The following is a 25,018-nucleotide window of genomic DNA, read 5'->3' on the forward strand; positions in this document are numbered from 1 at the left end:
GGTAACTATATAACTACCCTTAAGATTTGTAGATCTCAATGGAATCTTAAAAACTTCTTAAACACATAAATTCTACCTCTAAACTGCAAAAACTCAGGGGTTAAATAAAACAACTGAGAGACTACCATTTTTTATTTACACCAGTTTTGTTTATACATATTTGAATATTGTTCTAATGACTCACTTGTTTCCAATATGAAAACCAAATTTAAAATAACTTGACCACCTTGTTTCAAACACAACTGTTCACATACCATACTCCAGTTCCATCCATGTAAAAGTAAATTCGACTTCACTACATCAGGGATAAAAGCTACTAAATATAAATTCAATGAAGTTGAACCTTTCCCAAACAGCATGAAAACATGGGTGGATGAAATTTTCCAAGGTGTTACTATAAGGAGCTTTTTGTCTTGCATATTAATGTACTGAAACAAAATATTAAATTTATTTAAAATATAGATACAAGATTAATTCGCTCTGTCCAAATCTATTAAATACCTTCCAAAAGTTTCATAATTCAGTCCTAGAAATTCTTGGGAGCCATGAGCATATCCTGTTCAGAAATGTGACTTCTACAAAAGCTTCCAGGAAATTTCACAAAAAATATATATAATCTTCTTATTTAAAAGTTGATTGATTTGCCAAATGATGCAGCCAGATTTGCTTCTCTAAAAGCTTCTGATAGGGTCTGCAAGGGAAAAATTTTAAATTAAAAACTAAGTATTTGTAAGTCAGAAGAAAATTTAAGCAGCCACTAATTTTGTATGTTGTAAATAATTACCGGATGTGCATGACAGACTCTAGCTATATCTTCACAGGATGCTCCATATTCCAAAGCAAGAGCAGCTTCATTTACCATTTCTCCAGCACCCTTTAAAATAATAAGCCAAGAAGTAATTTTGCTTCCATGACAAAAAAAAAAAAAAAAAATTACACACTAATAGGACAGCAATGGTTGTCTTAAATCTTTGTTACTATAGCAGTTGAGGAAAAGTAAGGAAAAAGTCCTCCAGTCAGGAAAAGCTTAACAGAAAAGGTGAAACAGAAGAGCTTAGGCTTGGGCACCAGGTGGGTGCCACTTTAGACTTGAAAAATAAGGAGCCAGCCATGAAAAGATCTGTAGGCAGAGGGTACTACACGTACAAAGACACTACAATTCAAACAAGCTTGTCCTGTTATGAAAATGTGAGAAGGCCCACAAGGCAGGGAATTAATGAGCAAAGGATGAGAGCAGAGAGAGATGAGGTGAGAAAGGTAAGCAGGACCAGATTAATTAAGACCTTGTCCATAACAGTCTGAAGTTGGAAAGCACCACTGCAGGGTTTTAAGCAGAGACATGGCCTGGTGTACGTCCTAAAGGAATAACCTTAGCCACAGCACAGAAAAGATGCTATGGTGGGCAAAACAGTGAAAATGCTATTGGAACTCTGCTAGAAATGATGCACTGAAAGGCCATATTCAAGCTTTTGCTGGAAATGAGTAACCTCAGAATGTAAACATCGGGTGGTTTATAATTAATTAATCTACTAAATAGCAACACTTTCCAGACATTTTAATATGATTTCTCCGGTTTTACAATACTCACTGGTCCTAGAATATGTGCTCCCAGTACTCTATCTGTTGATTTCTGCCCAATAATTTTCACCATGCCATCTGTGTCAGCATTTGTCTTAGCTCTGCTGTTAGCAGCAAATGGGAATTTCCCAACTTTGTACTCAACACCCTGTGAAACAGAAAATGAGAACTTACATAAACACTGAAAAAAAGTTCATTCTCATTAGTGAAATCATCTGTTCAGAAAATAAATCCTAAGGCAGCAATTATTCACATAGCATACAGAAAGAACAAAAGGCTGGTTAATGAAATATATTTGGGGTACAAATTCAAACAAATAGAAATGTCTGTCCATTTGGTTATATTTTAAAGCCAAATGTAATAGCTACAATATTACTAGTTTTTTAACAGAAGCACCTTCTCTATTACTGCTAATAAATCTAAGGAGTAAACGATCTGTCTACGATGCTAACAAAGGGAAAAATATATAAACTAAAGTTTAATGTACATAGTTATTAAAATTAATGCAGTGATAAAATGCTTTTTCTCAGGCACCAGTGCCATTAGCTCAACTGACACACTGGATTAAAACCGCCCACATCAGGATTACCTCTTCCTTCAACTGTTCTTCTGATTTGCCAACCCAAGCAACTTCAGGGTGTGTGTAAATCACTGACGGCACACAATTGTAGTCAATGTGCACAGCACCACCGGCCATTCCTTCAACACAGATAATGCCTTCATCCTCTGCTTTATGAGCCAGCATTGGACCAGCAACAACATCACCAATAGCATAAATACTACCACAGAGATCAAAAGAAACAGTGAACTACTGAAATCACAGATACTCATATTCAGTTACACCACAGTAATAAAAAAATGTTTCTAGTTAATAAGTCACCAAAACATATATCAAATGTAGTTCTTCAAAAATCTATAAGTTTGGGTTTTAATCTTTGATTAATAAAAAAATTCAATTAGTTATTTTTGATTTTACATCTTATAAAGTTTATTATTCCTCTCTAAAGTCAATATATTTCTTAAGCATGACAAAAATCTTAAGTCAAAATAGTGTTTGAAATAAATTTTAAAATTATTGAAAATGCAGATAATTATCTAACTTACTTTGGAATTTTAGTTTGGAATCTGGTATTGACTGGAATTCTACCTTTGGGATCTAGTTCAATTCCAAGCTCTTCTAGTCCCAAATTCTGAGTAAACGGTCTTCGGCCAATGCAAACCAAGAGTACATCACAAGTGATGACTTCGGCTTTACCACCAGAAGCAGCTTCAATACTAGACAATGAACAGTGTATAACTGTTAAAAAACACACATCTACATAAATAGATAGCCAATAGACTGAGAAATTTAAGACCAGAGATTTCTCAAATGTTGATGACCTTTCTAACAATGTAAGCTTATTTGATTACAAACATAAACATAAGGATCAGGCAATGAAAAAATGCACACATCCTTCAGAGGTCTATCATTAAAATCTCCCAAAAACAGGCAGTATAATACAGCAGTTTTAGATCTTATAGTCAGAAAGATGCAAGTTCAAGGATTGGCTCTGCCACACTAGCTGTGTGATCTTAGGCAAGTTATTTCATTTAATTACATAAGTATTTAATAAGTAGAGTGCCAGACACATCATAAGCCAATCTAATTATTATTATTGTTATTATTATTATTATTATTATTATTATTATTATTGGTTTCTCATATGTTTAAAAATATTGAATTAATTTTACTGAATGTAAGGAGTTTAAAATTTTCTGAATATATACTATGAAAAAGTACAATACAATAATGAGAACACTGGATTAATTTTTCTAGCATCAACTTAATCATGAATTTCAATGCACTAATTTGATAAGCAATATTGTTATATTAAGCAATAAAATGGTCTTAAGGTACAAAAAACCCTGTGTTTGCTAATCTGATTTTGAAACTTGAATGTTTTTCTTAAAGAAACACACATACAGACAAGGATAATATCATATCAAAAACAAATGTAGCATACTTACGAAACATCAATTTTTCCATCTGGCTTCTTGGTAGCACCAGTAACCTTTGTATTCAATTTAAATTTAAACCCCTGTTTTTGAAGGATGCGTTGAAAGCTTTTAGATATCTCCATATCAATTCCAACTCCACCTACATGACCCAAAAATTCAACTGCTGTCACATCTGCACCAAGTCTTTGCCAAACTGAACCCTGCAAATAACAATAATTTTTTAAAAAACCAATAATCATAAAAATAAAAGTTTGTATAGCAAATGTTTACTAAATCATCTTAAATAATTTATTGTAAGATATTTTCTTCTGCTGCTAATATATTTCTATTAGAAACTCTAAGGTTTAAAATTAATCCTTTGGCAAACATGTATAACTTCATAAATTTATTCATTCAACATTTACTGAGCACCTCCTACATGCTAGGCACTATTTTAGCGGGTAGGCATACATTAGTGAACAAAACAAAAATCCCTACCTTCAGGGACCCTATATTCTGGTAGGGGAAACAGACAAGTAGAATTCATGTCAGAGGATAGGAAAGTTCTAAAAGAAAAGCAGGAAGTAGAACCAGGGCTATTAAAGGGATTGCGATTTTAAATAGTGTGATTGGGGAAGGTCTCACTGGGAGTGACATTTGTACAAAGACTTGAAGGAGTGAGGGAATAAACTATAGAGGTAACTGTGGGAAGAGTGTTCCAGGCAGAGGAAAACAGCAAGTGCAAAGGTCCTGAGGGAAAGGAAGTAGGCTCTTATTGCTACTTATCACTGATGTTTGCAAAACATTAAACTGGCTTCATATTCTACCTTCTCAACAAAAGAGAAATGTTTACTTTTTCGTTCAAATTACAATTTAAACTGAATACTGATTTATTTTAACAATATATTAACAATTATAATTTCTGAACAAATATATATGAAACCACATAACAGGCAAGATGAACATAATTTTATAGCACTGAATTAAACACTAAAAACTATGAACATATCCTTTGCAAAAATTATATCATCTAGTGATTTAAAATTAACTACATGAATTTACCTTTCCAATTAAATTAGGTTTATGAATTCATTTTTAAAATTTCATGAATTTTTGAGAAGAGAGCTAACTAGAAGCAATATAGTGACATTAAAACTCCAATAATAAGCACATACAAAAATTAACTCAAAATGAATCATGAACCTAAATGTAAAACCCAAGACCACAAAGCTTCTAGAAGAAAACACAGAAGAGTATCTTTATGACTTTGAGTTAGGCAAAAATTTCTTAGATACAACACCAAAAGTACAATCCATAAAACAAAACAAAAATGGTAAATTGGACTTCATCAAAATTAAAAACTCTTAGAGATAACATTAAGGACATGAAAATAGAAGCCATGGACTAGGAAAAATATTTGCAAAACAACTATCTATAAAGGATTTATATCCAGAATATATAAAGAACTCTCCAAACCCAGCAAAAAGCAGACAAAATATTTGGACACTTCAATAAAGATACAGAGATGGCAAATAAGTACATAAAAACATGTTCAACACTGTAAGTCACTGGAGAAACAAATTAAAACCACAATGAGATACCACTACACACCCATTAGAATGGCTCAAATAAAAAAACACCTGACAATACTAAATACTGGTAAATACTGGTGAGGAAGTGGAGCAACTGAAACTTATATTGCTGGTGAGATTGTAAAAATAGTGCAGTCACTTTGGAAAACAGTGTTCCTCAAAAAGTGAAACAGAATTATCATATGACCTAACAATTACATTCCTAGATATATACCCAAGAGAAATGAAAACAGATATCCATGCAAAAACTTGTACAAATATTCATAGCAGTGTTATCCATAATAGTCCCAAAGTAGAAACAAGCCAAATGTCCAGCTGATGAGTATATAAACAAAATGTGCTATATCCAAAGAATTGGATATTATTTGGCCCTAAAAAGAAATAAGTATAGATACATGCTTTGATTTGGATGAATGTTAAGAACACCATGCTAAATGCAAGAAGCCAGACACAAAATAATACATATTGTATGATTCCATTTATACGAAATGTCCAGAAAAGACAAATCCACAGACACAGCATGCAGATTAGTGGTTTCCACGGGCTAGGGAGAAATGGATATGTATGCTAATAGATACTGGGTTTCTTTTTGGGCTGATAAAAATGTTCTAGAATTAGTGGTGACAGCTGTTTAACTCTCTGAATGTACTAAAAACCACTGAATTGCATACTTTAAATGGGTGAACTGTATATGTGAATTATATCTCAACAGAGCTGTTTAAAAAAAGAACCACTTTTCTGAACCAAACTTGAAATAGTAAGAAATAACAAGAGTGTGAAAATAATAAGAATCATTGTCTTGGAGCCTATAATTCAAAGTAGGGAATGATAATCATAGCTAGACATGTACCTTACTCTTTAAGAAATCTGATTTCAAAATCCTTAGAGATAGGAAAACTCCAGTAATATCTACCACTTATTTAGAGCTTATTAGATTCCAGGCACTGAGTTAAGTGTATTAAATGTATTATTTTATTAAATCCCAACAATAACCCTATAAGTTAGTTATTCTTATCCCTTCTTTATGACAAATCACCTAGTTCAGAGAGGCTCAATAATTTAACAAGGACATAAAGTCAGTAAGAAGCAGAGCTGAAATTCAAATTTAAATCCGTCCAATTCCAAAACATATGTTCTTTACCACTACACTAAACCAGAATGGAAGGAAGAAGGCAAACTATGAAAAATAAAAATAAGTCATGTGAATAATCTTTATAGGAAAGTAAAGAGATAAGTATGACTTCACAGTAAGTTCTCTAAAAAGTTTAAATTTTTAAAAAGACATGTAAAAACTAATTCAAAATAGTAAAGGACACCTTGTGCCAAAAATCATTGTGCCAAAATACTTGTGATGATCCAAGACTTGTAAAAAACCTAAAGCAAAAGTGTTGAGATGGAAGAAAGAGAATTACTGCTTGGGGATATAATTATAATGACCAACAAAAGAAAGTAAATTTATATTCCTTTTTTCTTGCTTGTTGTATCCACTTATAAGAACAATTTTCAAAGTGGAATGAACAGAAGAAATATCATCAACCAAGAAGTGAAGTCCAAGATAAGAACCTACTAGTCATTTTTATTGAGTTAACTCTCCAATCAAACCAATTAGATCACAGAGTTTAATAATAGAGACACTGTCAGTGAACTCTGGGAATTTAATTAGCATACGAGAACTGCCAAAAGGTGGCAAATAGACAAATATTGCCTAAATCTTCAAAAATGGGAAAGAATAGATTCTGGAATATGGAAGAGAGGCCAATCCCTCCTAATAGAAGAAATTATTAAACAGATGGCTCAGCAATCATTAGACACTACCACAAGTATTCCAAAGAGGTAATGTAAACTACTATTATTTTCTGAAGGCTTTCTGGATGGGTGAATGTAGTATATTTTGATATTAGCAAGGCGTTTAAAAAAAAGAAAAGAAAATCTCATAATATTCTTGTAGATGTGGTAGAGAAATGGAGATGGATCAATGGAGATGCAAAGATGTTTAAAGGCTGTGGTGTCAGATGGCTTTCAATACTTTATCCTAGTCAAAATGTGTACTGCAACATTTAATAACACCAGTGAAGGCTTGCTTAACCAAGATTAGATGAGATCAGATGATGGGACCACATGCCTTGGTTATTCCAAGTTGTGAATTACACAAAGCAAGAAAAAACAGTTAAGTGTAAAAATGACCGAATCAAAACCACAAAATAGATGGGAATAACAGGTACAAGAGAACAAGATTAAACTAAAGCAAGAATAAAGGTTCAAACTCCCTTATTTAGATTTTAAAAAATTAGATTCCACATGCAAAAGGCATGAAGTTTTTAACTAACCACAAGCTCGATGTGTCTGCTTAAAAAAAGAAAAGAAAAAAAAAATACTAAACTGATTTTAAGGGGTTACATTAAAAGAAGTACATTATGCATATCCAAAGAAATACTCTCCACAGTCTAGAATATTATGTTTAGATCTGAACAGCATTACAAGTGTTCTTGATAGACTGTACTGGATCAAAAGAATGGTGACAAAATAATGAATCTGGTATCTATGAGACCTAAGTACTATGCATTAAGAAAAGCAACAGAGATTCAAATATGAATAAAACTCAGTGCCTGCCTTTAAGGAGCTCATGGCCTTGTAGGAAAGTCAGACTTAAACAAATAAATGCAATGACTGTTACTAGTAGGTGCTAAAAGATGTAGATACATTACACTAAGGACTTAAGGAAGAGAAGACTTGATCTTTCTTAGAAGAAAGAAGTCTTCATTAAAAAGGTAACTTCTTGGCTGACTTTTGAAAGGTGTTTATTGTATCAAAAAATGTTTATTGAGCAATAATAATAATAATAATAAAAGCTAATATGTGAATACTGATTATATATATCAACCACTGTGCTAGACGCTAAAGACAGACTAAATGAAATAGCTATGATCTCTGCCCTCATGGTGTTTATGATTTAATGAAAGAGAGACAAAAGAACAAATAATATCAAGAAAGAGAAATAAATACTGTAAGAAACAGAAGTACAGAGTATAATAAAACACGCAGCAAGAACACCTAAGGACACCTAGGGTAGTTGGGGAAGGGCTCGCAAGAGTGAAAGGACTGGTAAAAGGAAAAAATGCACCAAACAGGAGGAAGGTCTGCAGATACACAAGTAGAGATGCCAGTGAGATACACAAGGCCTTTGAGATACACAAGTAGAGATGCCAGTAGACATCCAGATATATGAGAAGGAGCAAGGCTTGTTCAGGGACTGATATTATGATATATCTAGAATACACGTTGAGAGGGAGAGGGGCTGGAAATGAGGCTAGAGATACAAACCAGCATCACATGACATGCTGGTCTTTAAACAACATTAAAGAGCTTGAATTTATACTAACAGCAATAGTAAGCCATTGAAAGGTTTTAAGCAGAAAGGGGACATGATTAAATATGTATTATGGAAAGATTGCTCTAGCCACTCTGAGAAGAATAGATAGGAAAAAATGAAAGAAGCCAGGAAGATGTAGGACAAGACATGATGCTGGCTGAACTAGGATCTAAGTAGATGAATGGAGTGAATATATTCCAGAGATATACATCAGGTAGAATCACATTAGGACTAAGTGGCTAATTAAATATAGGGCATGAGGGCACGGGAGAAATCACATATAAATCCTACACTTCTTGCTTAAGCCTCTGTATGAGGTGGAAAATGATAGAAGAGAAACAGGTTTGGTTTGGTTTGTTTGGTGGCACAAGAGGGAGGATGGGTATAGAAAGGTTAGGCTATACATTTACTGAATAAAGTGCCTGTGAGATACACAAGTAGAGATACCAGCAGACATCCAGATATAAAAGTCCAGAGGCAAGGAATAAAGATGAGGCTGCAGATACTTGTAAGTCCTTGAGTAACCGAGGTGGGAATAAAGAGAATATTCTGTGAAAAAGACAAAATGGGTCTAGGAACTCTGAGATAGAACCTAGACTTATACTAACAAAGGGAAGGCTAAGAAAGGAGAACTTGAATAGAAGATGGAGAAGTCAACCAAAAGGGTAGATGTAAAACCAGCAGAGTATGGAATCAGAGAATTAGGGAAAGTTTCAAAGGCAAGAAAATCAGCATGAATCTGACTGCTACCAAATTAAGTAGCAAAGAAAACAGTCCACTTGATTGAGAAATAAATCCATTCATGTCCTTGTTAAGAGCAATTTATTGGCACAAGGAGCCATGGACTGAGGAGAGAGTGGAAGTTGATGAAACAGAGTATGGACAACTCTTTCAAGAAGTTTGGTAGTTACTATGGGTTGAATTGTGTCCTCCAAAGGTTCATGTATTAATCTCCACTGTAACAGTGTTAAGAGGATAGGAAATCTTATTATGGTAATTAAAAGGTGGGGCCTTTAAGATGTGTTTAGTTTGTGAGGACGGTACCCTTATGAATGGACTGCTGCATTCATAGAATAACAGAAATGGTTCTGATGGCTTTAAAAGGAGAGTGAGTGAGGAAGTTAGTCTCTCTTGCTCCTGCCATTCTTGCCATGTGATGCCTTCTGTCACTGTAGAGCCACCACCAAGAAGGCCCTCTCCAGATGTGCCCCCTAGACTGTGGACTTCCCAGTCTCTGAAACTGTAAGAAATAAATTCAGTTTCAGGTATTCTATTATAAGCAACAGAAATGGACTAATACAGTTGTACAGAGGTGGTGAGAGTGTAGTGGACTGAATGTCCCCCCAAACTCATTAAAGCTAGAATAGTGTCGTCCAAGTATTATGTATTGGAAACATGGCCCCCACTAACTATGACTGTCAAGAGGGTGGGAAATCCTATTATAGTAATTAAAAGGTGGGGTCCTGAAGTAGTGATTAGATTCTAGGACCATGCCATGGTGAATGGATTAATAATGGTGGCCAGGGGCATGGTTCTGAGGGCTTTAAAAGGAGAGTGAATGAGGAGGTTAATCTCTCTCCCTGCTTCACCATTTTCGCAATGTGATACTCTGATGTCACTGTTGTCATGAACAAGGCCTTTACCAGCTCTGTTTCCTGGACTTTGGACTTTCCAGGTTCAGAAATTGTAAGCTATTCAATAAATCTCATTGTCTTTTTAAATCACCCAGTTTCCAGTATTTTGTTATAAGCAACAGAAAAGTACAAATACAGAGAGGGAAATTAGAAAGTGAAGTACATGGGATCAAGAGAAGGATTACTTATGTGTACACAAGTCTGTGTCTATGAGTGCAAATGCATCTGAGCATGTGTGTACAGCACATAGTATACACAAAGAGGCACGTTTAACTGTAAATGAGAACTAGGGAAGAGTTTGAAGACTGAAAAATACAAGAATAAAAATCACAAAAGCAAGTCCCTGAGAAGGCAGAAGATGATGTGCTACCAAGCACAGATAAAGGTATTAGTCTTAGGGAAAAACAGCATTTCCACAGTAACAGGAGGGAATATCAAAGGGATAGGTGTGACAGCAGGTAAAAGCATTCTCAAATCTGGGGCATCAAGTTGAGGGAATTCTCATCTCATAGATTCTCTTTTATGTGATATTTAGGAGACAAAGTCATCTGCAGGCAGGGAAAGACAGTGTATTGGCAGATGTTTCAGAAGAGTGGGAAATAAAACAGCCATTGCAGAGACCAGGACAGTGTACCAGCTAGGGAAATAATGGACCATCAGCAAGGCTGAGGTTCCTGTTGAGATATGTAACTTAGAATTTATATAGGCACCAATCTGCCATATGCGTTTTTCTCAATAGCCTGGAAATAGCATTAAAAAGGCAGACAGCTGTATTCAACCAAGACTAGAGTTTTGCCAGGCACATACAACAGAACACTGAGGCAAGCAACTCAAGGACACCTGTAAGAGAGTAGTTAAAGTGGTAGACTGTGAAATCTAAGTTGATCAGGAAAGCAGTAAAGACAGGAAAGGGCAGATAGCAAAAAAGAGGAATCTACGGACTAGAAAAACCTAGTAAAGTTAAAGAGTATAAAAGTATACTAGAAATAACTGAGTAAGAGAGGAAAGGGGGTTGTAGACAGAGAATAAAATGTCTGAATTTATGATTTCAGAAGTAGAACAGTCATTGGTGATTACAAGGTATAGTAGGAAAGGATACCTAAAGTGCAGGGTAAAGAACTTTTGAATATGTGGAAAATTGCGGGATGGACAAGAAGGGAGAACAAGGCAGAAGGTATGAAATAGCACAGTGCTTCAACACCGTGCTAGTTTGACATTTCTAAAACCAAAGTTAAGAGGGATTGAGATGAGGATGAAGAGGAAGGGAAGAGCCAGGTCATATACATCATGGTAAAGAGTATGGTTTTTATCTGGAATGCAATTTCCTCAAAATGAGAACTGTCTTCAAATATCTGAAGGGTTGTCACATTAAAAAAGAATTCGGCCAGTTTCAGGGAACAAGAATTATGGAAGATACAGGGAAGCAGATTGTAAAATAAAGGAGAATGTTCTAACGATTAGTGATTACATAAATAGGTTGTCTTAAAAAAAAAAAAGTGAACTCTTTATTACTAGAAGTGTTTAAGCAAAACTCAATACTGACCAGCCTACAGTGTTATATAAAGAATCAAACAGGGGACCTAAGTCCCTACCAACTCCATAGAGGTAATAAGAGAAGGAAGACATCACTTACCAATTCTACGCCTATTACTCCTGCACCAATAACAACCATCTTTTCTGGAACTTTTTTTAACGATAAAGCACCTGTAGATGACACTATTGTATCTTCATCAATCTATCGTAAGCAAAATGAAAGATACAATAAAAATTATTTGGAAAAACCTAGTAATTTATAAACTGTGATATGACACAGTAAAATCACAATAAATACTAAGTCATTTATTTGTTTCAGGTATTTTCATCTATCTGGATAACCAATTTTATCAAATCCCATTCAAAATACTAACTTGAAATATTATTATTCACCCTTCCAAAACAAAATGGTCATCTTTAACTTCAGACTGAATTCAAATATATCTTAATATAGTGTTCTATATCTGGACAAAATCACTGCAGAATAAAGACAGGTAATTTCCCAAAGCTGAAGACTATCAAAACATAGTACTTCAGTCAGAAATCTCTCAAAGTACATAAATAGCATAAATAAAGTAATTTACAAAACATATTTCTAAAGAAAGGTTCTAACAGTTGTAAATTTTAAAGCATAAATACCGTGATTCCAGGAAAAGGAGTAACTTCTGAACCCGTAGCTATAAGAATGTTCTTTGTATCAATAACCTGAATGCTGCCATCGGCTTTTGTAGCAGTAACCTGATTTTTGCCAGTTATCTTTCCATATCCATTGACATGAACAACCTTTATAAAATAATGTTTAGAAATTCACAAAGTTTAAAATAATTTTTTTGATAAACAAACAGATTAATAAGAAAAAATACCCTGTAAATAATTTATATAATATAAAATGCTTCCTCAGTAATGCTATGCACGGAGCAGAAAAAAATTTGTTATATATCAGGGAAATCTATTTCAGGTTAGCAAACTGTTTTCAATTAAATAAATATCCCCCAGTAGCCACGTCAAATAGCATCACTCTATTAGGATAAAGCAATGTTTAATGAATGTACAAAATAAAGCAGAAATCTGAACATTAAACACCAACCTTATTCTGTTTGAATAAGTGGGCAATGCCACCTGTTAAAGCTTTTACTGCAGTACTCTTCTGCTCCATCATCTTCTCTAAATTCAAGCGAACTTCAGACACTGTAATTTATTAAAGAAATCTTTAGTCCTTAACTAAATTCTTAAAGCAATGTATTTTTCACTAACCAAGGTCTAGAAAATTTCAGCCTAATGTTTATAGAACTGTATAAAAGACAGTATTAAAATTTTAAAGTTTAATAACATAATAATCATACCTGACAAAAGGTCAACAACATCATATTACAATAATGCAATCCATCAAACACCATAAAATGTCCACCTTGGGTAAAAATGCAGTCCAAAATAAAATATTGTATCCCACTGTGACAACACAGTCTCCAAATACCTTACGGTGGTTATAAGTCTGGAAGATACTTAAGTATTGGAATAGCAAAGTAAAACATCATCTGAAGTTTTAAATAAAGGAAAATGCTAAATATCATGAAACAAAAACTAATTAAAAATACACATTTGAAAACCTCAAATACAAAAACTTAATATAAAAGTTTAGCTTTATCATCTAGATTTTAATCACTCATTTTACTCAAAAGAAAACTCTGAAGCAACAATACAAGATAAATAAGCTCAATTCAATAAAACTTCAGAGATAAGAAGGATCATAGAAATCAGCTCATACGAACAACACACTTACCTTAGAGATAAGTAAACAAAAGACCCTGAGGGATTGCTAATTCACCCAAGGTCACTGAGCTACAACTTAAAGCCTTTCCTACACTGCAGGTGGCTTCACTTCCCCATCTCTTCTTTCTTTGTATCATTCTGCTTTTATTTAGTTTAGTATGCTATTTGCTTTAGTGTATATACATCACCTCTATACCCACTGAATTGCCTACATACAGCAGTGTCTGCTGCTGTAAAGAAACAAATGAAGGAAAAGTCATATCCCAAGGTATGTTTAGGCCCTTCCTAGAACAGACTAACCCCCTGCAAGTATCTGTCAATAACAATAATTGGAGAGAAAAGATGAAAACAATCCCAAAAAAAGTACGGCAGGAGACAAGACATACTAAATCCAAATGTTATGAAATGTTCTCCTTCTTTTCCACTATGCATCACACTTCTCTCCCTCTTTCTGCTACCAACAACTTAGGTAAGTCTTTCCTCTATCTTTAACTGCCCATAGCACTCAGGAATCTAGCCTCCCCACTGATCTTCCAGTTTCAGAGAAATGAAAACTGACTCTTCAAACATACTCACAAAGTAGACTCCAGGCAAAAGTTGGCAAAGGAACAGAAGATATCATGGTAGAAATCTCGATTTAAGCTAACTTGCTTTCTTTTTTGGTGGCTGGCCAGTACAGGGATCCAAACCTTTGACCACACTCTAGTCACCTGAGCAAACCCGCCAGCACTAAGCTTTCTTTCTTAAGTAAGTCTCTCTACACTTTCAAGATTCTTTATCTTACTCTTCTTCACTAAACATCTATTACTCACACATTAGATACACATAAGTCTTTAGCAAGAAGAGTCAAGTCAAGCATGTCTGGTAATACTGCTAAGTATGAAAAGTATACTTACTTTCAATTCCCCTAGATGCAAAATCTTTTCCATGGGCCATATGGTAATAATGAGAGTTATTCAATAAAGCCTAAAGGAAATACAAAGATGAAATAATCAAATATTCATCAACAGACTACATATAATCAAAAAGCACTTATGAAATGACATTCTCTTTCAATGTTTTCACCAAAAAAAAGATAAGTATTTGAGGTAATGGATATGTTAATTAGCTTGATTTAATTATTCCACATTGTCTTCATAAATCATAATATTACTTTGTATACCATAAATATATACACCTGTAATTTTTCAATTTACAATAAAAATGAAAATTTTAAAAAGAAGTAAAAAAAGAAAAAAGAAAAAGAAATAACATTCTCTACATGGAATAGTACATAGGACTACATCAATTCAGTTTCTCTCCCTATGTATTTAATCTAAGACCATAATGACATAAAAAACTAACATGAATGAAAATCAAAAGCATCTTCACTTTCTTTAAAGCAAAGGTATAAGTACACACTTCAGAGTGGCAGGTGAAAAAGGCGGTCATGTTTACATACACAAAGGATCTAAAAGAAGAATTTGCTATTATCCGTTTCACTGGTAAAGGAAAGCAAAAGAGAAAAAAAGGAATATCAGTCTGTTTGAATGGAAAGGTTAGGCATTCTGAGACAAAGATGCTATTCTGGGAATGTGTGGTTTTACAATGGAAAAAGTGGGTTTTTAAAAAATCATCCTTGGGTTATTTTTTAACAACTGTATTAGTCTAATCTAGTCTCAATACATCCTTCTAGTTGGTGGCTATGAAAAAAATCTCTGCATTGTACGAAACATATGCTCACCTTAGAAGGAATACAACCAACATTCAAGCATGTTCCACCAAGTGTTTCATTTTTCTCAACGCAGACTGTCTACAACCAAAAAAAACTGTTACTTAACAGCACATAGCCTGCAATGCATGTCTACAACCAAAGAAAACATATTTAACAGCACATAACCTGCAATGTTTCAGTTCACTAAAATTCCAAATATATCTGTCTTAATTCTACAAAACAAGCTACTCAAACTGTGTTTAACAGAAACTAAAATATAGAGTCCTGTATAATTTATCACTTGAATAATAGTCATTCAGGCTAACCCAAAAATGAATTATTCTAAATGATATTTTTGTTTAACCTTACCAAATAAAAGCTCTTAGTTCTATCACTGTATCTTCCGAAGTGTGATTAGAAGCCAAAATAAAAAGTACTGAGGGGAAAAATAACAAACTTTCCATTTCCCGAGCATACTAATACCAAATGAACCCAATCTTCATCAGTCTCAGGTTCACAAATAATTTATAGAGTTAAAAAATTATTTACCATGTTTTTACCTGCAAAGTAATTTGCAAATAAGATCAACTCTTCCCAAATAAAAATGAATCAACATCTAATTCGAGGTTAAACCTTACCTTGAAGCCTAACTGGGCAGCTTTAATAGCAGCAACATATCCTCCAGGACCAGAACCTATCACGGTTACATCAGCATCAACTACAATAAAAGCAAATTGATATAAAATAATGAATTGCTTGATATTTACCAAAAACAGCTCTTTAGAAAAACAAACAAAAAACCCCAATATTTAAAACTCCAAGAAAGTGCAAATAACCAGCATTTTCTAATAATACTATTTTATTCCTAGGTACTCAATGTTCTTTAATGCTACCAAAAATGGCACAAATTTTTAAATTTCATTTTCTATTATTTTAAATTCCATTTTCATTTCCTATTCATTATGGCACATGGATATACAACTGGGTTCTGTAATATTAACCTTGTATCCACTGATCTTGCTAAATTCTGTAGTTTTATTTAATGATAACAGACAAGAATTTAGTACACTGGAAGACAAGTCCGTACGAAGGTAAGAGCCTAAGCTTTGGAATCTGACAAACCAGGCTTCAAATCTTAGCTCTCTCACTTACTGGTTATGTGACCTTGGCCAACTGACTTAACCTTTCTGTAATATGGGAATGATAACACTGCCTTCCATGATTGCTGTTAGGATTAAATAAGATAATTTTGCATAATGCCTTAGTACTTCCAATCAATTTAAGACCAATTACCCCTTTCAGGTCTTTCACTTCTGAAATATCAGGGAAAAAATCAGCTTCCTTATAATACATGGCAAATATGTTCTGAACTTTATTTGTATATTGATAAATTTTATATAGCTTAAGATAATAGGTTAATGAGAACATTCAATTAACCATTCTGGATATTTATCATATAAAGATAAAAAATTGAAAATTAACTTTGATCAGCAGCCTTAGGAATATAACTGTAACACAAATGTACAAATAAGTCCAATTACTCTCATTCTCCTCAATCCAACTTCAATTAAAGCAACAATGAGTTTTCAAGAGTTAGGAGACAGTATCCCTTCTCCTCCTCTTTCACTGTCCTTACAACACTAATTAGTCTAGCATTTAGCAGTTTATAACACATTCACATGTATTATATTGTTTGATCATCAGAATTTCCTATAAGAAAGGTAAGGATGGCATACATATGGCATTTCACCGAAGAAACAAGAAACTCAGAGAGGTCAATTAACTTGTCCAAGGTCATCTAGTAAACGAATGGCGAGATAAAACTAAGCTTTCCAATTCTACTTCTAGTGGTCTTTCCATTATTCAGTACTATTCCATTCCTCAATTTCAACCATCATAATAAACTAGAATCCCAGAGAGCAATAATCAAGCTTTATAATTACTAGTTATGTGACCTCAGGTGAGCAATTTAACCTGCTTCATCTTCATTTCCTCATCTGCAAAACGAAGACTACAAAAATATCTACCTGATTGGGTCGTAACAACAGAATAAAATAATGTATATAAATAGTTTAGCATAGTACCTGTAAAATACATTGTAAGTATTAGATATATAGTTGCTATATTCTGACCTATAAAGATGGCAATTTTAATTTGCACTGTCCTCTTCCTGCAAAAGCACATATCCTTGGGGGATGGGAATGCTAGTATAATTTTAAAAACTTTTGCTGGCCCGAACAGAACTATAGATCCTTTGCGTTGGTGGATAAATAAGACATTATCCAACACAACTTATCCACAAAATCTAAGAATACTTTCTACTTAATAAATGAAAGTACTGATTCTCCTTGGTTATATCAGATAATAATTAGGATTACTCAATACATGAAAAAATATAGAGCCAGTAAATAAAAAGATTGCTTTGATTTTTTTTTTTTTTTTTTGTACTGATCCATTTGTGCTTTCTGGCCACCCTGCTTGGTTCACTGATTTGTGTTCAGAATTTAAGTACATAATAACATGTATTTTTCTATTTTCAAATCTTGAATCAAATGAAGATCTACACAATATCCCTTAAGTGGGTCGTCATTTTTAATTTCATAGTAATATAAATACAAGCTACAAAATGGGTTTCTTTGTTGAATTTTTAATATCTTTCTAAATTAAAATATAGGTTTATTGAATAAATTTAAACACAGAAAAGAAAAAAAAGGGGGAAAGAAACCCATTCACACTGCCATACAACCCAAAGAAAACCATGTTTATAGGCTCCTCACAATCCTTCTTCCATGAAAGTTTTTATAAAATTCAGATATTGCCTTATAAAATTTTATATTTTTCTCATTTTTATATGAGCACCTAATTTATATATTATTGCTCTAGTTCTTCAAAAAACTTTTTAATGACTACATAACTGAATTACATATTTTAAATTTTGAGCTTGTGAGTATACATTTTATTTTTAATCATTGATATGTAACAACACATATAGTAAATCCATGGTACAAAAATGAGAAATACATTTGGTTTGGAAAAGAACTTGTTTCAGTAAGCAAAGCCAGAAGAATTAAACAAGAGATAAAAGATAATAGCAAAAAAACTTGGGTTTTATTTCCCAATTTACTATGTCACTTTAGTTTGTTGGGTTTTTTTTAACTATAGGAAATACCAAAAACTCAAAGCAGTTCACCTCTCACTGAAGATACTAGATGTAACATTCCATCACTCCATCACTAATACCACTAAAATGCTAGGAAGCACAAAAATAAAGGGAAAAAGCAGATCTTTATTTAAAGATTTGTCAGCTGAGTACAGGAAGGTGCAAACCAGTGACAAACCTTCAAAAACAAGCTGGTATTTAGGAGAAGAATATGGATGTCTGCAATTTATGTTGAAATGGATCAAAAAACAGGATGGATTGATGGATAGATAAAATGGATGGACAGATACTCACAGGTGATAATGTAATTACAGTAAAATGCTAATGATAGAACCTACAGGAGTTCACTATAAAATTCTTACAACTTTTCTAAATGTTTGCAATTTTTCATAATAAATGACAGAAAAACAAACCATCTAACTCTCACCTGTATCAAAGGATGCCTGCAAGTGAAAGCTTACAACACATAAGTCTGAAGAAGCATTTCACAGGGTGGTTACCATACATAAAGTTTAAAAATCAGGACATAGAAAAGTAGTTAAATGAAATACATTTACGTAAAGAATACTGATGCAAAATTTTACAAAATTAGCATAAGCATTTAAAAGTGAAAAAGAAAAATTGAAAAAGATATAAAAACTGATAACATGGGAGAAAGATGACCACGTTAGCAAAAAATGGCAGAGAGCAGAATCACAATCAGTATTTCAGGTGGCAGTGAAATATCAGTATAGAAGCTATCAGGTTAATACTATAAAAATATTGGGGCACAATGAGAGGCAACCGACTTAAACCAACATGGCAATTAACGCCATTAAAATTAACTGAAAGAGAATAAGCAAGAAGTGCTCTGCAAATGTTACTTATTATATAATTATGGGGCAAACAAGACACCACATTATCAAGGCTACCACTGAAATAAAGGTGTGAGATAAATCAATCTACCTAGAAATAAATACTGACAGCATGCACTTCACATTACAAACACTACTCTACACTCTTGAGATTTATATAAATAATGCATTTCACATTACAAACACTACTCTGTACTCTTGAGATTTACATAAACGACATAACCTTGGTTCTTGTAGTCTAATTAGAGAAAGAAAAAGAATTACAATAAAAAGTCCAATCTGGGCTAGCCAGTTAGCTTGGTTGGCTAGACTGCAGTGTTATAACACCAAGGTCAAGGTTTCATATCCCTTACCAGCCAGCTGCCAAAAAAAAAAAAAAGTCCAATCTGTAACCAGACTGATCTTTAAAAACAAATCTGACTGTATCATGTCCCTGCTTAAAACACTTCAATAATTTCCAACTGCTCTTCGAATGAAGAGTAAAGGTCTATCACTCAGGAGGAATTCAACTCTCAGTCTTTAACACACTGCAGTCACAATGGTCCTTTTTCAGCTCCTCAAAAGCACTATTGTTCCTTCCCACATCAAAATATTCCATGTTGTTCCTTCTACCTGAACGCCTCCTCCCATCACCCATTCACACCCTGACCCTTTTCAGATATCAACGTAATTCCTTAGGAAAGAATTCTGTGACGATTCCCAATCCATATATACATTTAGCCTGTGGACCCCTTATCACAATTATAATTATCTGTTGGATGTCTGTCTTCCCCATCTGGACTATAAGCTCAATAAAAGTGGGTTCTTGTCTGTCTTGTTCACTGCTGTATCCCAGGAGCTAACCCAGATAACTAGCACATGGTAGATGGTCAAAATTTGTTGAAATAATGAATGAATTAAAAAAAAAAAAAAGAATAAGTGAATGAATTAATTAGTGAATGAGAGTGATTAAGTGCTACAAGTTTGATCCTGTCACAAAATGGAAGGTCATATCAACAATAATAGACAAAACTTTGCAAACCTTGATGAACTTGGTTCATAAAGATATTCAAACATCTCCCACGTGATTTAACAGTGACTGTATCATAATAAGCTTTGAACTCCTCAAACTGGTCAACCTTCATATGAGGAAACAGATTGAACAGGACAGTGATTAAGACTGTAGACTCTAGGGTCAAACAGGATTCTCCTACCTCTGTCATTTCCAAGCTGGGAAACCTAAGCCTCAGTTCCTCCATCTTTAAAATGGGGGGAAAAGCAGCACATATGTAGAATGACCACAAGGATTAAAACTGCCTGAGAAAGGATTAAGCCCTCAATGCATCAGTTAATATTACTGTCATTATAGCTGGGCACTTACTTTGTACAACAATTCTTTACTGGACACTGGGATAGAGCAGTAACTAAAACAGACACGGCCCTGGGATTCATTTATTCAATAAATATACATTGAATACCTACTATATCATTTTAGATTCTACACCGTCACAGTCCTTCCCTGATGAAGTCTACATTCTTGAGGAAAAGATAGTCATTACACAAATACCTCAGATGAATACAAATATGTATGTAAAATGCTTGTTACTTCATCACACGAAGACTTTACACATTTTGTATACATGGGTACTAAGGGATTTACGATTTACTCAATGTCAAGGGATCACTAAACTGATTAAGGAATGCTCAGCCTAAATCCATTAAATTCTAAGTTTCTGGTCAGGCACTGCCTGGCAAATAGAAGGCACTGAATAAATCTCTGTTGAATGATTCCAACAGTATAGAGTTACACATCAAGGGTATGCTTTGGAAATGAAAATCTAATATTTCCCCTGTTGTGTGAGTTGAGATGAGTAAGTAATAGCCCTATTTAACAACAGAGACAAAGGGCATAACAGGTCCAACTCCCGCCCCACCCCCTCCGCCACCATCAAATTAGTATTTCTTTAAAGAACGTCTTGACTTGTTCAAAGCTAAGGATAAATTACTCACTGTTGATCACTGGTGACCAGAATCCTCCCCCCACCCTTATCCAAAATCCTCACCCCAAAATATCCAAAATGATAACAGTTTGACAAAAGTTAAGGATACAGAATAAAATTATTTAACAGAATGCAGCGAGACGGATGCTCCCCCAGCTAATGGTTTCTACAATAAAGCTTTAAGACATGCAATTTTGTTTATAATCCATATGGATGAGTCTAATAAATGTCAAAAAATTTCAAATAATCAATATTCTTGGTACTGGGAGGTAAAAATACCTCAATATAAGTCCATTAACATCCTGTTTTAAATACTTTAAATATAAAATTTATATCCCTTATAGAAACTTCAAAAATATAAAAAAGTATAAAGAAGAAAATTCCATGATCTGTAGCTTCCTTTTAGGGTAATCCCACTAATCTTTAAAACATGCTCTTGATAGGGCCGGCCTGTGGCTCACTCAGGAGAGTGTGGTGCTGATAACACCAAGGCCACGGGTTCGGATCCCATATAGGGATGGCCGGTTTGCTCACTGGGTGAGCGTGGTGCTGACAACACCAAGTCAAGGGTTAAGATCCCCTTACCAGTCATCTTTAAAAAAAAAAAAAAAAAAAAAAAAAACATGCTCTTGATAAACCCATCAAGATTTTCATTAGGATATCAAAAAAATCATCTCACCATTCTAAATGGTGTTAAAACAACCAACACAATTTTACCCAGTGGACAAACTAACTTTTGAAAATGTAAACATATGAAATTGCTCCCCTGCTCAAAATCCTTCAGTGGTTTCCCATAATACTTGAAATAAAATCCAAACTATTTGGCCTGGCTTACAAAGCACTCCACAATCTGTCTCCTGCTTACCTCTCTGATTTTACATTCTATGGGTCTCTGCTCCAGCCACAGCGCCTTCTTGCTATTCCTTAAACCGCACAAACTAATTCCTACCACAGATTTTTCTCACTGCTGTTTCCCTCCACCTGAAATACTGTTCTCACTCTCTCACTTCACTCAGTCCCCTGTTCAGACATCATCTCTTCAGAAAGGGCTTCCCTGACACCCTATCTAAAACAGTCTCTCTTCCTCCTGGTTACCTGCTTTAATTTTCAATTACTTCCCAAAATATTAATCTGATACTTATGTATTGTTTGTCTTTTATCACCGGACTATAAGTTTCAAAAGGACAGGGCTTTGCCTAGTTCACTGCCAATATATGAACAAACAAATTCTATGACACATTACTTATTATTATGGTATTCTAATATTCAGTTACTTGCACACTGAAGCACAAAGGAACTGCCAGCTTAACTGAGGAAAAACTGTTTTACTAAGTACTTACTGGACTGATCTGCGTAAGTCCTCAGAGGCACTGCAGAAACTCCCTGTAGGCCATGAGATATTCGACTAAAATGGCCTCTCTAGAAAACGAGAGAAAGAAAATGTTCCTATTATGTAAAATATAAATTCAAAACACAGAACTACTGAAGGCTGATGCAAACATAACAATTTAAGGCAAATGTATCAAGCACTAATTATTAATGTATCTTCCATTGCCACACAGAGGTTACATATCAATTTCTCCTCTGTGACAATAACAATCATGTAAACTTTTCACAGTCTCAGCTTGCCACATTTATCTTTTTTATTATGAACAGTCAACAAACTATCTCATATTTAACCTAATAAAAATGTATTCATGATACTGAGTTTTATTAAATTTTCAGAAAGCATGGCTAATTTTTAGTGCCAGGAATCTTTTTAATGTCATAATTAAAGCTCTGAAAGTTCTAACAGAAGTACTTGAATAACCTACATGACAATCCTTTGACTTGTATTACTGTTTCCTAACTCTAAACTACCATGTATGGATAGTCCATATTTACATGGAACAATCTCTAAAGATGTTCCTGAGCTATCAACTAGGAACAGAAAATTAGACAAGCTAACTTAGGAAAATACACTAAGAAATATATTCTGGAACTACTACAGTTTTACAAATTGCATCATAATCTCCACAATCTCTAAATATGGATGGCTAACATTTCCTAAGAACAATGTGGCACAAAGAAAGAAAATAGCTCCTGCTCCTATCACAGAAGGCAAGTAGGAGGCAGTGACAAAACCTACACTGATGCAGTAATGTTCTTCATTCCAAGGCAACTCTTGCACTTGAGGTCAGGACAGCAAAGAGCAGCAGACTGTCAATCCTGAGTTTTAGTCCCATCAATGCCTCTCCCTCAAAGCATGACTTTTAACATGTTACATTAACTTTTGGGAAAACAGGCTCCTCATCTTTGAAACAAAGGGGTTTGATCGCTATATTATCTTTGAGGTCTCCATCAACATAGTACCTAGCCACGATCCTACATATATACAACTTGTACTTGTAGGTAGATGAAAAGGTAAACTTGTCTTAACGATAACCCGCTGCAAAGAAAAATACAAGACTCTAGGAGGACCTGAGGGATAGCAACGGACACTAGTTTAAAGCTGCGAACACTGATGGGACCTTATAGAAAGTCCTACGGCTATCTGTTGCAGTTGACTAGGTCTGGGCCATTGAAGCAGTGGTCCCAAGGTTACTTACGAACTGCAAAAATTAGGCCACTCAGGGGTCGGGATTGGGAAAAGTAGAAGGTATGAAGGGCCAGGCCATACGAGACAAGGGTTGGCTTGTACTTTCTCCGCCAAGGTAAAAGCCTGTGTGTGACCTGCATATCCCCTCGGCCCACGTTTAGGGGTGTGGTGTATGTGACTGCTGGCTGTCACACAATGAGTGGGGACGCTCCACAGCCCAGGCCCGCCGGTCGGCTGCCGCTGCCGGAGAACAAGCTGTTATCTCGGAGCAGCGGCCTGGGCTGAGCCGGTGCAGAGGCAGGGCCAGGAGTGGTCCCACCGAGGCCGCCGGCCTCTGCCACCACCAGAGTTAGGCCGCGTCCCGGACCCGCTGAGCTGGTCTCTCCGTACCTCTGGCTCAGCACGCCCTCACCCAGTCGGCTCTCACCTTGGCCAAGGAGCTGTATACCCGACTCCAACTCTGCATTTTCCCCCGGTGCTTTCCTTTCGGCCAATGCTTTCACCTACGCTAAGCGCCTCCGCCGCTACGCCAAGGTCTCCCCGCCCTGCGCATGCACAAGCGCGGCTTACGTCACCTCCCGGGAGCAGCGCGATTGGCCCGCGCCGTCCCACAGGATGAGGCGTTCCTGTCAGGCTCGGCGTCGTACACTGTCGTAAAGAGTGCAGAGGTTTGTGGCAGCGGGGGTTGAGGAACTGTCTTGGGGAGTGCAGTGAAAGTGTCCACAGTTGAAATGTAACCTTCTGAAGATAAATAAAACTATCGTTTGCTTAATGCACGCCACAGAAGAAAGGCTTGACAAGCTCGGTAAACTCTTGGCTGTGCTAGGCGTTCCTCGACACTTTCCACAGGCATTATCTCACTTCAGCCTTACAACAACTATATATTACAACAACTAGTATTACTAGTACTTCCACTTCTTGGATGAGACCGAGAGAGGTTAAACAATACCTCCAACGTCTCGCAAGGGAAAGATAACTGCGACCCTGAGGCCATAGCCTTCGGTCTTGACTACTGCTATATCATCTCTCCCCTCAAATTAATGTCATATAAGGGAGGGAGGGGGGCACAGACATTGGCATCACCTGCTTTAAGTAACTAAGCTAAACGGCAATACGTAGAAAACACTATCTCCTATTTCCTCGGATGGGATAAACACCTTTCTGGTAGAGCAAATTACCAGATAGTGGGATGGTAGGTGAGATTTTAGGTTTTCATAAGACATAATAGGTTTAAAAGCGTTGGAAAATATTGTCTTCAAAATTGAGCACAGATGTCTAAGATCTTATTTTTGCTTTGTGA

General features: G+C 35.1%; 1 protein-coding gene across 1 annotated transcript; it reads right to left on the reverse strand.

The window, feature by feature from the left end:
- Positions 1 to 114: 114 nt before the first annotated feature.
- On the reverse strand, positions 115 to 24,284 carry DLD (dihydrolipoamide dehydrogenase). Its single transcript, XM_063099294.1, has 14 exons — positions 24,146 to 24,284; positions 22,481 to 22,559; positions 15,786 to 15,865; positions 15,178 to 15,246; positions 14,351 to 14,420; positions 12,772 to 12,872; positions 12,324 to 12,467; positions 11,785 to 11,886; positions 3,586 to 3,776; positions 2,683 to 2,853; positions 2,168 to 2,357; positions 1,589 to 1,726; positions 785 to 874; positions 115 to 691 (listed from the first exon to the last, which is right to left on the reverse strand). The coding sequence occupies exons 1-14, from the start codon at positions 24,182 to 24,184 to the stop codon at positions 626 to 628; spliced, it is 1,530 nt and encodes a 509-aa protein (XP_062955364.1). The 5' UTR covers positions 24,185 to 24,284; the 3' UTR covers positions 115 to 625.
- Between the last annotated feature and the right edge of the window lie 734 nt (positions 24,285 to 25,018).

Source organism: Cynocephalus volans, chromosome 6 (genome assembly GCF_027409185.1).
Source record: "Cynocephalus volans isolate mCynVol1 chromosome 6, mCynVol1.pri, whole genome shotgun sequence".
Classification (NCBI taxonomy): Eukaryota; Metazoa; Chordata; class Mammalia; order Dermoptera; family Cynocephalidae; genus Cynocephalus; species Cynocephalus volans.